The sequence below is a fragment of the Humulus lupulus genome, chromosome 9 (assembly GCF_963169125.1).
Source record: "Humulus lupulus chromosome 9, drHumLupu1.1, whole genome shotgun sequence".
NCBI lineage: Eukaryota > Viridiplantae > Streptophyta > Magnoliopsida > Rosales > Cannabaceae > Humulus > Humulus lupulus.
In genome coordinates this window covers 4,372,027-4,385,892 of record NC_084801.1, presented here as the reverse complement: position 1 = coordinate 4,385,892, position 13,866 = coordinate 4,372,027, and the positions used below count along the sequence as shown (strand labels likewise).

At 34.9% G+C, this 13,866-nt stretch overlaps 1 protein-coding gene across 1 annotated transcript; it reads right to left on the bottom strand.

Annotated features, from left to right (window-relative positions):
• Positions 1-8,192: 8,192 nt before the first annotated feature.
• On the bottom strand, positions 8,193-13,455 carry LOC133802202 (MACPF domain-containing protein CAD1). Its single transcript, XM_062240478.1, has 6 exons — positions 12,863-13,455; positions 11,272-11,510; positions 10,737-10,932; positions 10,363-10,546; positions 9,308-9,462; positions 8,193-9,005 (listed from the first exon to the last, which is right to left on the bottom strand). The coding sequence occupies exons 1-6, from the start codon at positions 13,160-13,162 to the stop codon at positions 8,358-8,360; spliced, it is 1,722 nt and encodes a 573-aa protein (XP_062096462.1). The 5' UTR covers positions 13,163-13,455; the 3' UTR covers positions 8,193-8,357.
• Positions 13,456-13,866: the final 411 nt, after the last annotated feature.

Genomic DNA, 13,866 nt, shown 5'->3' with positions numbered 1-13,866 from the left:
TAAGTCCCTTGCTGGCAGAGCCGATTCTCGGGGGTCAGACAGAAGTAGAAGCAATCACACTGGTCGGGTAAATGATGGGTTCGCTCTAGGAATGCATCGACGCAAAGGGAGAATTCTAGAACCCCTTCTAGAAGCCACCAGCCAGAAACTTCTAGATCACGAAGTCACTGGTCGTGTAGTAAGAAGACTCCGTACGGGCATAACCAGACCAGAACTTCTCAAGATAAGAAAACCTCACAGTTTAGAGACGGATATGGTCGAGACGAGGCTGATAATGATCATACTGACCAGTCAAAGGAGAAAGAGGACAACGACCAACAAGGAGGAAGAGAATGCCCAGGCCATGCCGAAAAGCCGCCACTACATCCCGGCCAGCAGCGTAGTGGAAGAAAGCAAGTCCCGTGCAGTAAGCCCTCTGAAAAATCTAAGAGCACGGTGTTTGATCGGTTAGGAGGACATGCTTCTCGGAAGGATCTAAGGGATGTTATCAGCAACAAGATGAGGATTGTCTCGGTTGAAGGGCAGGATCTAAACCACCCTGCTGGTCAAGTAGAAATACTTGAAGACAATGCACTAGATGGAAATGCCCGACCAGGAGGTCAAAACCTTGAAGCTCCATCGGTTGCACCAGTCATCCAAGCCCAGCTTGACGCACTAACAACTGTGATGCAGGGTTTATCAAAATAACCTTCCGGAATGGATGCGGAAGACCACAGGAGTGGTGCCCAAATCAGAGCAGCCCAGCCGCCGGCAAAATATAAAGCACCAGTACTGCCGGTATATACAGAAAAAGCAGATCCCATCAGACATGTTGGAAAATTTGAGAATCAGATGGAACTGCTCGGGGTAAGTGATGATTATCGGTGTAGAGCCTTCCCGACTACGTTGTTAGATACTGCCCAGGAATGGTATTAGAGGTTTAAGCTGAATTCCATTACCTCGTGGGAAACATTCAGGAAGGAGTCTTGTAGATAATTCAGTGTTGCCCGGACTCCACCAGTTTATGCCAACCACTTGGTAGATATCAAACAAGGAAATGTTGAATCTCAAAGAATTATTACAGAGATTCATGAGAGAGGCCACAGAGCAACTGTAAAAATTTGAGAATTTTGGGTATATATTTCTAGTTTTTAAATTTTGTTTTGTATGTTTCTCTCTCTAACTCTCTCTTTTCTCTGTATTGGCATAATCGACACCACCCACCACCACCAGCGGCTCCGCCTACGACCACCACCACCATTGGTGTCCACTGTAGCATTGGACAGAGGTATATTTTTTTAAAAATTTCTTGTGTTTCTTTTGTTAATTTTTAATTTTATAAATAATATTAGTTATATTGTAATTAGGTTGTGAGAAATTTTTGTGGCAATAGTATTTTAATGTTGTTAAATAATAAATATAATTAGAGTTGCAAAATGAAATAATGAATTAGATTATAATTTTTGTTGTTGTTAAAGTTAGAACACATGTATAAGTTTTATTTGTTTTTTGTTGATTTGAATGTTTTATATGTTAATTAGGTTTTTGTTAGTGCATGTTAGATTATTTTTTTGTTTTTATATATGGTATGTAATATTATTGATAAATGTATATTGTGATTATATCTTCGGACTGTTTTGTGACTGTTATTAACAGGTTTTAAATTTTTGGATATGTTAGAATATAGTCGTTATGTTGCAGAAATTTTGGTAGATTTAGAATATTTAAAAATAGAAATTAATTACTTTAGTTTATAATTAATAAAATTGTAACAAAAAAAATAATAAGATTAAATTGTAGATAATAAAATTTTGACTACAAAAAAAATATCTTATTTATATTATTAGTTCAATTTTACATTGAAAAATATAATTAATTTTTTTAATTCATAATTAATAAAATTGAATATTAACAAATAAAATTATCACTAAACATTTTTATTAAGAAAACTATTATTAAAGATTAATACAATGTCACATACACTCAACCTCCAGCAGTTAATCTTAAGCTCGGGCACAGTCGTCGTCATACACTCAGCCTCCTCAATCCAATGATAATAATAGCATTATGGGACAGGCGATGGCTAACTTGCTGAGACAATACAAACCAGACATTGAGTTCCTATCTCGGCGCTGTAATGCCCTGAATCCTCCGATGTGGTTTAATGGCAGGATTAGTAGGCCGAGAGGGCCATAACTGTTTAATTATGTTATTAAATGATAATATGCATGTTTATATGAATTATATTATAATATGATATTATATGCATGCATGTTGGTCCATATTTGAATAATATGATATTTTGATAATTTGACCCGTTAAGGGTATATTTGTATATTTGGGTGCATATTGTGATTTGTGAATGAGATCCCATTATTATGGAGATATATTCGAGCTATTCGGCATGAGACGGTCCTATATAATTGATTAAAAGTTTTGTCATAACGGGGTCAATTATTGGGTAATAAGAATGTTTATTTGATGATAAATTGGGAGTTATTGAGATCAGGATGAAATTCTGGTAGTTTTGACTATAATGTCCCCAGGGAGGTTTTTGGGACCCCGAGTACTAGGTTTTATTTGAGGTTACTTAAGCTTGAAGTAGCTTGTCAGATCAATCGTACGTAGAAAACTTCTCGTTCTCTTCCCGTAGTTCATTTTTACCGTTCAGAGCCTTTTTGAAGATATCTCGAGTTCTAGGAGTCGGAATCAAGCGAAGATCGAGGCATAGCGATCCTAGGAAAGATTAGAAGCTTCTTGACTGAAGGATTTGACGGAAAACAACCCAATCGAAGGTAATCTAAGTTTAAGTTTTGAGTTTTTAGAGTTTCTAAGTTTTGAATTGGACTTTGTGAATTGTTGAGTTTTTGGCTTGATTGAACCTTGGGTTTTGATGGTTTTGGACCAATGGGAAGCTTGGGAACTTTGATTTGATGATTTGGTAATGTTTAGGCATGATTTTGGAGGCTTTGGGATGTTGGAGGACGAGTTTGGGCATGTTCTGGGTTGGGCGCCGCGACCCTGTTCTTGGAGAGCTGCGGCCCTAGCTCGAAGAGGCAGGTGGGGGAATTTGCTCTTGCTGGGCACCGCGGCCCTTGCTTCAGTGGTGGCTGGGGGCTGCGGCCCAAGGTGCCAGGGTCGCGGCCCTTGAGCAGGGTTAAGCCCGTTTATGTGTTTTGACCTCGGGAACATAGTTTTAGGCCTCGGGATTGTTCCTACTACTTGGTTTAGTTTGGATTGATGTCCCGGAGGCTAGATATTGGTTTGGGAACCTATGTTGATCATTTTTATTGATGATGTCCTGTGTTTGGTTATGACTAGGTGACCGCTAAAGGACTAAAAGTTGATCGTTCTCTGAGGTCGTTCCTTTATTCATTCTAGCTCGAATCTGAGGTAAGAAAACTGCACCCTGTGAATATATGACATGCGTACTTGTTATTGAGGTATGTTGATTGATAAATGTGGACATGGATTGCATATTAAATGCTAGTGAATGTTGCTTACTTGTATATGGCACTCACTAGTCAGGGATACTGACCTAAGAGTCAGAAACGGCATAAGCGTCCTGAACGCAGGGTCGAATGAAGATTAGATCTAATCGATATCATCATTGAATGGCTCTAAGGCATTAATGCTGGACCGACCCTAAGGTCGATGAAACTTATAAGTGCTTGGCTAGTCTATGACTAGTTACTTAGAGCCAGGGCTTAAGGCACGGGTGACCGCTTGTCACATGGCTAGGGAACAATGTTCCAAGGTTATGACTCTATGGTCATGAGGAAGGTTATGTTGGTGACCAATCACCATGCACCTATCCTGGTTAAGCTAATGAAAGGTTCACTTACCTGTTAAGCCCTGGTGACCCTATCGTCACAAGGCTGAAGGGAGTTATTCCCAATTTAGTGACTTTTGTGACTGTCACCTATCTGTTTTGGACTGATAGTCCTGAATGATTATTATGATCATTGTTGATATTATATCATGCTATATTGTATTTCCTTGCTGGGCCTCGGCTCATGGGTGCTATGTGGTGCAAGTAAAGGGAAAGAAAAGCTCACCCAGACTTGAGTGGAGAGCTTAGGTGGTGATGTGTACATATGCGGTTGCTTGACCACCACGGCCAAGGAGTTCTCAGAGGAACTAGGGGGTTTACCCTATTTTGCCGCTTAGGTCGGCGAGTTTGTAAATTTGTAACAGTAGTGACCATTTTGAGTTGTAAATAACTTGTAAATATTTTGATAAGCTCATGAGCAGTTATATACTTAATAAAATATATCCTTTCCTTTTTATTGTTTTCCACCTTAACCTGCTAATAACACTTAGAGCACATTTTTAACCAAAGGACTCGGGTAGCGAGTCAAATTTCCAGTTCACCGTTCACCGTAACTGTTCTGGGGTAACCAGGGCGTTACAAGTGCCTTCCTCCTAAATCCCGCCCACCACCTCAAACAATGAGATCAGATGAAGTAACTCAATGGTGGGAGATGTATGCGGCTGCACCTTCACAAGCTCCACCACCGCCTCCACATATGTTTGGAGATGACACGCCTACACATGTTCCCCCGCCAATCCCGCCTCAATCTACATTTAGAAATGGCGCGTCTTCGTCAAAACCTCCGCCACGATCTCCACCGCCCCCAATCATTCAGTTTCCAGATGACTTAGACGATGATGATGCGACCAACTTAGGATAGATTATATAGTTATATAAATAGTAGTGTTTATTTGTTTTAATACTATTAAGACAATTATTAATATTAGATTGTATGGATTATTTTCAATTAATGAAGACTACAATTCTGATTATAAATTTTATTATATATTAAATTTTAATTTTTTTATTTCTGTTACATTATTTGCAGTGAAAATATATTGTATTTGTGACAAATTATTCGCCGCAAATAAGAGTCAGACAAGACAAATCACCAATTATTTGCGGCGAATCATAGGACTATTTGAGGCGAATCATTTTAAATTTTCGCCGCAAATAAGGGTCAATTACGACCAAATCCAGAATTATTTACGGGCGGTATTTGCGACGACTTATTTGCAGCGAAGTTTTGTCGCAACTGATATTTGTTGCGAATTTTGGGGTATTGGCAGCGAACTTGATCGCCGCAAAAACCACAATTTCTTGTAGTGTATCTACATTTTTAGAACTAATGTTTATATATTTAGCGTCAATAAACTCAATTTCAACTAACTTCAGTTAGTTAAATAGACCATCGCATTGTAACTATGCATGTAACATGTGGCTACATAGCAAACTGCTTAAAAAGAGTAACCAAATGTAATACAAAAAGGCATGTTTGCAATGATTTCCATAGTTCAGAAGACCTATTTGCCACAAAAAATAATTCAAGGACAAAACTCTTCAATGATTATATTTCAAGGGCAAAATTGTTATTTGTCTGTAATATAATATACGTAGTGAAGAGTTTTATTATAATTCATTTTTATTTATTGTGTGATCTTTCTTCTAATCTCATAAATTTGTATATAATAATTATATGAGTATTTAAATAACAATGATTTTGTATAGCTGCATCAATCGGTGGATATGCACCAAAATTCAAAAGGGTTCCTACAAAATGTGCCTTTCTTCATCAGTCACTACCATTCACTCACTATAAAAGAAATCTTATTTTAATAGTCACAATAAAATATGTGATAAAAGTAAAAACGAAAAATTGTGAGTAAAAAAATATTATTAGACTTATGTTGTGACTAAAAAATTAGTGACTAAAAGTGTATTATATAGTCACAAAAATTAATATTTATTGTGATTAAATGTATTTTTAGTTACAATAAATTTTATCATTATATATAATATGTTGTGGCCAAAATTCTATTATTTTTTATTCACAAAAGATTTGTTGTTTGTGACTAAATCATAATTTTTTTTTGGTGACTCTAGCAGCCATTATTAATATATAAATACTAAAATTGCCATGGCATAATTTTAAATTAAACTATGCTGATCTATATATATAATAAAACCCATTATTTTTTATAATTTATGTTTAGGTGGGTCCAAAGATATAAACAAGAAAATAAAAATTAGGATTTATTACATGTTGTCTTATATAAAATTTTGTTTATTATATGTTGTCTTAATTGGAAAGTTCAAACAGAGCTATCCCAAGTTAAAACTTTTTAAATAATAAAAGACATGCCAAAGTACTGTGTAGATAATACAAAAACCAATTGGTACTGTGTGTATTGACAGTTAAGTTTTTGGTGATCAATGTGGTCCATGAAAGAATAATTAACTAGGGTTTCGGCAGTACATGTGAAAATGATTTTTTTTTTCTCAAAAATATTTTGATAATATCATATTCAGAAAAATTTGAGAAAATCGCTTGAATGATTCTCATATATAATTTTAGAATTAGTTAAATGATAATAAACCTAACTTTAACTTTTGTTATTAATTTTTTGGACAAATAGATTTTTCCATATTCAAATTATGGTTTTTCTTGTAGAGTTTTACCCCTTTTCCCTTTGAATTATGAAAACAATTGAAAATGTGTTTTTTCTGTTGCATATTTCAATTATTTTTTAAACGGTTTGTTGGTGTAGCACTTATGTAGTGCTAACGTGGCACAATTTGAGATTCCAGACATAAAATACACAAATAGTGATCTATTAACAAATTTTGGTAATATGTTACTGCATTCTTAGAGCTAATGTCTATACGTATAGTGTCAATAAACTCAATTTCGGTTAGTTTTAGTTAACTTAATAAACTCTCTTACTACAATTATGCATAAAGCATGTGATCACATTAACAAACCGTTCAAAAAATAAACAAAAAGCAATGACACATTTCTATAGTTGAAGAGTGAGTTTTACCATGCAAAATAATTCAAGGAGCAAAATTCTCTATAAATGTCATAATAATCAAGGGAAAAATCTTATTTGTCATTAAAAAATTTAATAAAATTAAAATAACAATAGTAATAACATAATTCTGCGATGCTTTTATGATCGATCAGTATAAAATATACGATGGTTTTAATTAATTTTTGTTTTATATATATATATGATCAGATTAAGTGTATGTACTAAGTTACTAACTACCAAGTAAAGAACTACTTGTATAGTTGGATGAGCATTGTCCCCAGCTATGAGATATATTTTGACCGGCTAAACAGTTTGAGCCATGGACCATAGTAATTGGGAATGTGTGCTTGGAGGGAACATACATTTATATAGGACTTGGTCTAATCTAGTGTATAAATATGTATGTATTATGGCTCAAAGATGAGAAGAATAAAGCAAAAAAGGCAATAACAAGAGATTGCCTATTTATCATTTATTCATTATATTAATTGAGGCAAATGCTTTGTATTCATCACTAACTAGTATTATATATAGTCTGCACCACACTACTGTTGTCTCATTCTCAAATAACTCATGATTTTTAGCCTCTTAATAAGCCATTCTTCAACTTTTTGTGAGATAACCATTTGTCCAATTCTCCATTTCACCACATATATTTATTCATCTATATGTAGAGTCTAGTTATATTTAACAATATATGTTTAGTGATTGGTGAAAATAGATTTTGTTTAATGTTACATTGCAAAATAACATTTCAAACAGAGTGTTGAATATTTCTAATAAAGTGTCAAGTGTATTAAACAAAACGATTTTACAAAGAATTATTTGAAAAAAAAAGTCCTATGCAGATTTACTATAATAAAAAAGAAGTTATTTTGTTACATTATATGAAAAATTCAATGCAGGGTTGGAATGTAACATGTACCTTTTGTACCTCACATGCATATATTTGATACCATAATGTCTTTTTTTTATATATATAATAAGAAAAGCTTTGATTAATTAGTAAGACACCTATTAATCAATTAGTGGTTATACTTCTTTCAAGTTAGGGTTGAAATTCTCGAGATTCTAGTTGTGTGATCGCCAAAAATATCTATTCTAGATCATGTTGAGTTGAGAATTAGTACCATTGAAAAGGACATTACGATTTCATGTTCGGTACTATAATGTATTCATCATAACATATAATTGTTATATTTCAAAAAATATAAAAAATAAAAACTTACAATTCTATTAAGGTTGTTCAATGGGAAAGTATTATCATAAATATGATTCATGTCCTTTTGTGTATCAACTAGAACAACTATATTATTACTCAACAACATAACTGTCTTCTAGTTAACAAATTATAGCAATGACAAATCTCAGACAAATAATGATTGTGACAGTATAACCGAAGATAGTTTACAAAATGAACATGTACAAAACAAAACAAAAGAACAGGAACAGGAACTGCCTGTGCAAAGAATGCTCAACTAAAATTCCTACTGAGAAATCCTAAAATTACAAAATACAAAGAAAAAAAATGGTCAGTAGTTCAACAGGGAGTACTTCACTCGCATCACAATCTTTCCTTTGTCTACTCCAAGCTTAGCACCTGTGACCAACCAATGACCAGGAATATCTTGAGGACCCTTTGACATTTCTGTCGAGTCTACGATCTTAGCGAGTTTTCCAGCTTGTGTTGAGATATCTTCCTTTTTATCTTCAGGGGTTTTGCTCACGTGTGACGATGATGAAGATCCATCAGACTTCTGTGCAGAAGATGGGGCGGCCGGGTTGTGATCCCAAACAGACCGCCTTATCGTGCAGCCTGGTACTTTGGAGAAGAGAAGTTTGAGGTGCAAGACATTTTTGGCACCGAAATCCCAAACACCAAGCTGAGCTCCAGTTACTATGTGAACACCAGAAAGGTCTCCTATGCAAGACTCTGTGAACTCTATTGGTGCAGTGCTTACATGAGAGAAATTCTTCCACTTGATTGGTTCGAACCATCGGCTGTCTTGCTCCTCTGGACCTTGCCACTTTGGGGCACCAATGGCTATGTGTGTATCCCAGTGAGGTTGGAGGATTTTGGGAAGAGACACTAAATGCTGCAAATGTACTGTGAGTCGGTTCTGCTTGGCGCCTTCTAGGCCTAGTCTAAGCCCAGTGACTGGCTTTCGGCCAACTGTTACCTGTAAGAAGATAGAACCTTTCTTAAATAAAACTAACATATAAACTGGAGAAAATAAGATCAGAACACTGCCATGGTTTTTGTGCTTATTCATAGTTTTGTGAAGGGACAGCATTAAAACTCGCAGAAATGTTGTGTCTAGTCATCTCCTTCGAAGGATTGAATCACATATGTCATTGTGTTCAGTGCTTCCTATAAGTTTCCAGCTTCTTTTAGCATTATTTTCCCCATTTTATTCCAATAAAATGCTCTCTGTTCCAATGAAATGGGAAATATTATTTCTTTTATTAGAGTAAGCAATACCTGATCAGGGCTGATATAAAGCTTGGGACCCATCAAGCTGAACTGAAGAGAGGAACAAACAGGCTCCTTTCTTTGCAGGTTATTCTGCTCAGGAGCCCAAACTCGAGCGATTTGAAAATCCAAAAAATACTGTAAATCTTCAATAGGCGGTTTGACTGGCCAAAATATATTGAAAAATGTCAATAGCTAAAAGGCTAGACTATTTTAAGTAGAGAAGATCATTAAGAATATGAAGAAAATAATTCCAAGAGATAATAACATTAAATAATGTCAAATATTTAACTTTATTCTTTCAGCTGATCAGAAGTATTGGCACCAAGCATCGATGATGACAGCAAGCACATACTTTTAAGTTTTAACAAACAATATATATAAATATAAATCAAAGTTGGTAACTTGGTAGTATTAAGAAAAAACTTCTGCTTTTTGATTGGTCTGATTGTCTAAAATACTTTAACATACTTAACCTATCATCAAGGAAAGATACAAATGAAGAAGTCAACATGACCAAGTTGCCAAGAAAGGCTCCTTTTTTTTAAGCCCACCAGTTTCACATGTTTGTTGCCAATTACTAATATATAGTTGGTCAATGAACTACAACACTTAAATATCTTCTAAACTACCAAATCACTTTATTCCTACTAACTTAAGCTTTTCCGTATCACGAACTACTGGCCGCCACCCAACTTAGACTAGCCAATGGCAGCATTTTGCTGACTGGCTTCTGCTCAGCCTCAGCATGGGATGCAGTGAGTTGTGAAGAAACATTCAACCCCCACAAAAACAGCAAGAAGTTCATTGTTTAACGTAAACATGCAAGTACTAGAAGATCTTAAACCAATTTACACTAAAATGTGAGCCCTTTTACTAGTAAGAAATGGAGTTCGAGTTGGTAACTTTATTAACATTTATTTCCATATCTCAAGTTAGCACTCTCGCTAAGAAGCGTAGTGTCAGATTTATAACATAATACATTACGAAATAAAACAATGTTCTTAATGTCTGATTTATGCCAATATGGATGTTTAATGAAGTAAGTTTAGGTTGTGTCTTACATTCCAAATATAACTCGATTGCACGAGCTAAATGCTTTATTCCAGGTACTCCTTCAAGTAAAGAAACAATGGGAGTGAATGTCATGTTTATCACGTCGGGTGCTAATCCTACAGTCTCTGCCCATTTGGAATGACTTTGCTCAAGATCGTCTCCCCCTCGTCTTCTAAAAATTACTGTAACATCCTGCCGCAAGAAACTGAATTAGGAACGAGTTTTAGCCATAAAAACACAGATAGTTTAATCAAAAGAAAATTAACCACACCAGAGGAAAGAGAAAAAAATATATATACTGAAGAACTGAGCAGATGACAGTGTACAAAATTGTCAGAAGAATTATTGTTTTTTAATTAAGGAAATCGTTGCAAATACTAACCTTGTCTTTGTATTTTAAGGGGCCAGCGGTTGACTGGCTATTTGAGTCCTGAAATCTATGATCGCCCATGTCTTTTACATAATTCTCAATATCCAATCCTGTCAAAGGAGATGACTGGTGCTGCCTTATGTAAACTACATCTCTTCCACCAATTGTTGCAGATGTAACAATATGTGTTCCGAAATTCTCAATAAAACTGAAGAATGAAAGGGAAAAAACAGTGGAATATGCCTGTCAGTTTCTGCTGTCCTAACCAAATTGTTCTCAACATCAAAGATAACTGCCTTATATATCCTCAATTTGATAAATACAAAATAATTCCTGCAATCTGGCATTTAAACACTTTATAACAAAAGTTTCCGCACAAGTGATTTTAAGGTGCCATTCCTTCATCAATTTTCATGGGGCATATAAAGTTTGTGTTTCTTATTAATTTAGTTGATAATACACATCTTGTTCAAGTGGTGCATCATATCAACAATTTTTCTAAGAACTAAAGTCATATAAATCACCACAATAAATGAAAGTTCCTCACCTTGCCAATGATGCAGGATCCCAAGAATAAGGAACAGCTCGTTTAACTTCCTCACGCAAAATTAAATTTGGCTTTTCTAGTTTAACTGTAAAAAGAGGAATTATGTATCCAACCATGGCAAGGGATTTGGTAGTTGCCGCATCAACTTGCCAAGAACCAGTGAAATTGAACATTGAATTGAAACTTCCAAGGGGAATGTTGCCTGAGATATCAGATTTCTTATTGAAGTACTCTGCCATCTGATAGTTCAAGCATCCAAGTAATAAGGTAAGTAAGATGATTATTCAAAATTAAAAAAAATTATGCGGCAATTAGCACCAGAAAATGCCAAAATGTGTTGTATTACCACTGCAAAAGTAAAAGATATTATACTTTAAAACAAATGATACAAATAACAATAGGAATTTCAGCCAAAATACTTGCTTTAAACTACAATACAGTTGAAAGTGTGTAATGCAGCTTGTACCAAACACATCAAAGATGACAATGATCATATTATCGGGTGTCTCCCTCTCTGTATTGTTCATGTTGTTATTCAGTATGCAAACATTTCTCATGTAGTTGCTTAGCTAGTAGCCTTGCTTTAAGGGCTATGAATCAGTGTCAAAGTTGCAGAAAACCTCAAAATAACTTAAGACTTTTTCACAGTACAGGGAAAAAGATAATGATGATAAAGAAAATTGCAATTTTCATGACAGCTTCTTAAACTTCACTTCAGTTGGTTCCAATGATTAAAGGATTTTGTAGAAAGTCAACAAGTTTCAGAACATAGTTCCTGATGCCCTCATCAGCTTACACCGATGATGATTATTGATTAATAAAAACTGTCAAGAAAGGCTTAGGCACACAACTATTTGTGTGAAGCTTGTATTTAGATACAAGACAGTTCATGGACAGATTGGTTCAACATTTCATATTCGCATCAATTTGCAACCAAGAGTACCAAAACACATCATTTTGACAAACACAACAACTTACTAAAGTAACTACTAAGCATATGACAAAGAATCCCAAAACCTAGCAACCAAAAAGAAAAAAAACAAGACTGTATTTTCTACATTAGGACATGAATATTGAAGTTCTTAAAAACACCAATTATCAATACAGCAGCCACAAGGAAGATAATGACATTCTACCAAAAGCAATGTCAAGTTAAGAAATTCAATCAATCTTTTATTCTCCTAAAAGAAATACCGTTGAAAAGGGACTGAGAGAGAGACCTAATAGAACCTTGAAAAGGAATGCTTGAAACAGATATGGCTATAGTAATATCAGATATGCCTGAAGCAAATTCAATCAAGAAAAGACAAAACTCCCACCATCAGAACTAGGGACCAAATTGTTTGAAATATAATCTTCTCAACTAAATCACAACCAAACTAGCAATGAAAGAAACAGAGTTACCAATCCTAATAACCCAATACCCAACATCAAATTATGTAGTAAACACTCTGAAATAACTATCCGAGCAAACAGTTTCAAATTTTCAATCTCCCCCAAATATAAATAAAGTCCCAAAGCTTTCATTTTTAGCAATACAACAGAGCCAAATCCAGAAGAAACGAAAACCCAGCAAATCAAATGAAAGTACCTCATGGAAGTTGCAAACAGGAACTTTCTCAGTTGTTCTCTTGCCCGGAGAGCAATCAATATCAGCTGGAACATTGGGTACAACAATACCATTACAGAGAACAAGATCCCTGGTTTGAACCTCATCAAACTGCAACAGCCTCGACCCAGGTGCCCCTTTACAGTAAAGAAGCCTAATATCAGAAGTAACATCGAATCCCCGACCCAAAGCTTGGATTGAGTTAGAAAGCGTGGTGGTCAAAGCATCTGAACTTGAGCTAGCTGCTGCTACCCTCATTAACTTATCATTCATATCAGCCATGGTGATTGTTTTTGTTGGTTCGATTGGTCAACAGGTTAATATCATTTTCTGAGAAGACTCAAAAATATCAGAAAAAATTCGAGTCTTGTGTGTATAAGCGGAGAAACTATATCTGGGTTTTGGGTTTTTAAGATGGTTGAATAGTGGGAAGGTGGCTTGGGTTAGCTTGGGTTGGCCCAGTGGGGTTAAAGGTTGGACTTTTTGTGTAGTTGTTGAGAGAGGTTTGATGGGTTGTGTTGTGTTATTCTTCTTCTTGTTAATGTTGTTAAAGGGCCAGCTTTTGACTGCAATAATGGCTAAAAACGCGTTTTTTGTGTTATAATATGTGACGTAGAATCTGAGGCACCATTCCAAGTTGACTGGTCATCCTTTCAATTGTAAAGTTTTGATTTTTGATATGGATTTTTTGAATGAATGAATGTTCATACAAAGTCTTTCAGTCTTTCAGGTCCCAACAAATTAGAATTACATAAAAGTCATACATTCCTTTTCAATATAAAGAGAACATAACAATATTCCCTAAACATAGTGTTTGAAATGATGTATAATCAAGACTTTGTTTTAATAATAAATAAAGATCTTTTTTATACTTTTATTTTTTTCTCTTTTTATTTTTTTAATATAAATTAAATTCTTCACAAGTTTGTTATTTTTTTAAAAAAAAAATTACACTTATCCATTAATAAATATTTTTTAGCAAATAA

Coding starts and splice junctions, on each gene's coding strand:
- LOC133802202 (XM_062240478.1), bottom strand. CDS start 13,162: ATGGCTGATATGAATGATAAGTTAATGAGGGTAGCAGCAGCTAGCTCA. Junction 10,547..10,736: donor CCTTAAAATACAAAGACAAG/GTTAGTATTTGC, acceptor TTCTTGCGGCAG/GATGTTACAGTAATTTTTAG. Junction 9,006..9,307: donor TTTATATCAGCCCTGATCAG/GTATTGCTTACT, acceptor ATCTTCTTACAG/GTAACAGTTGGCCGAAAGCC.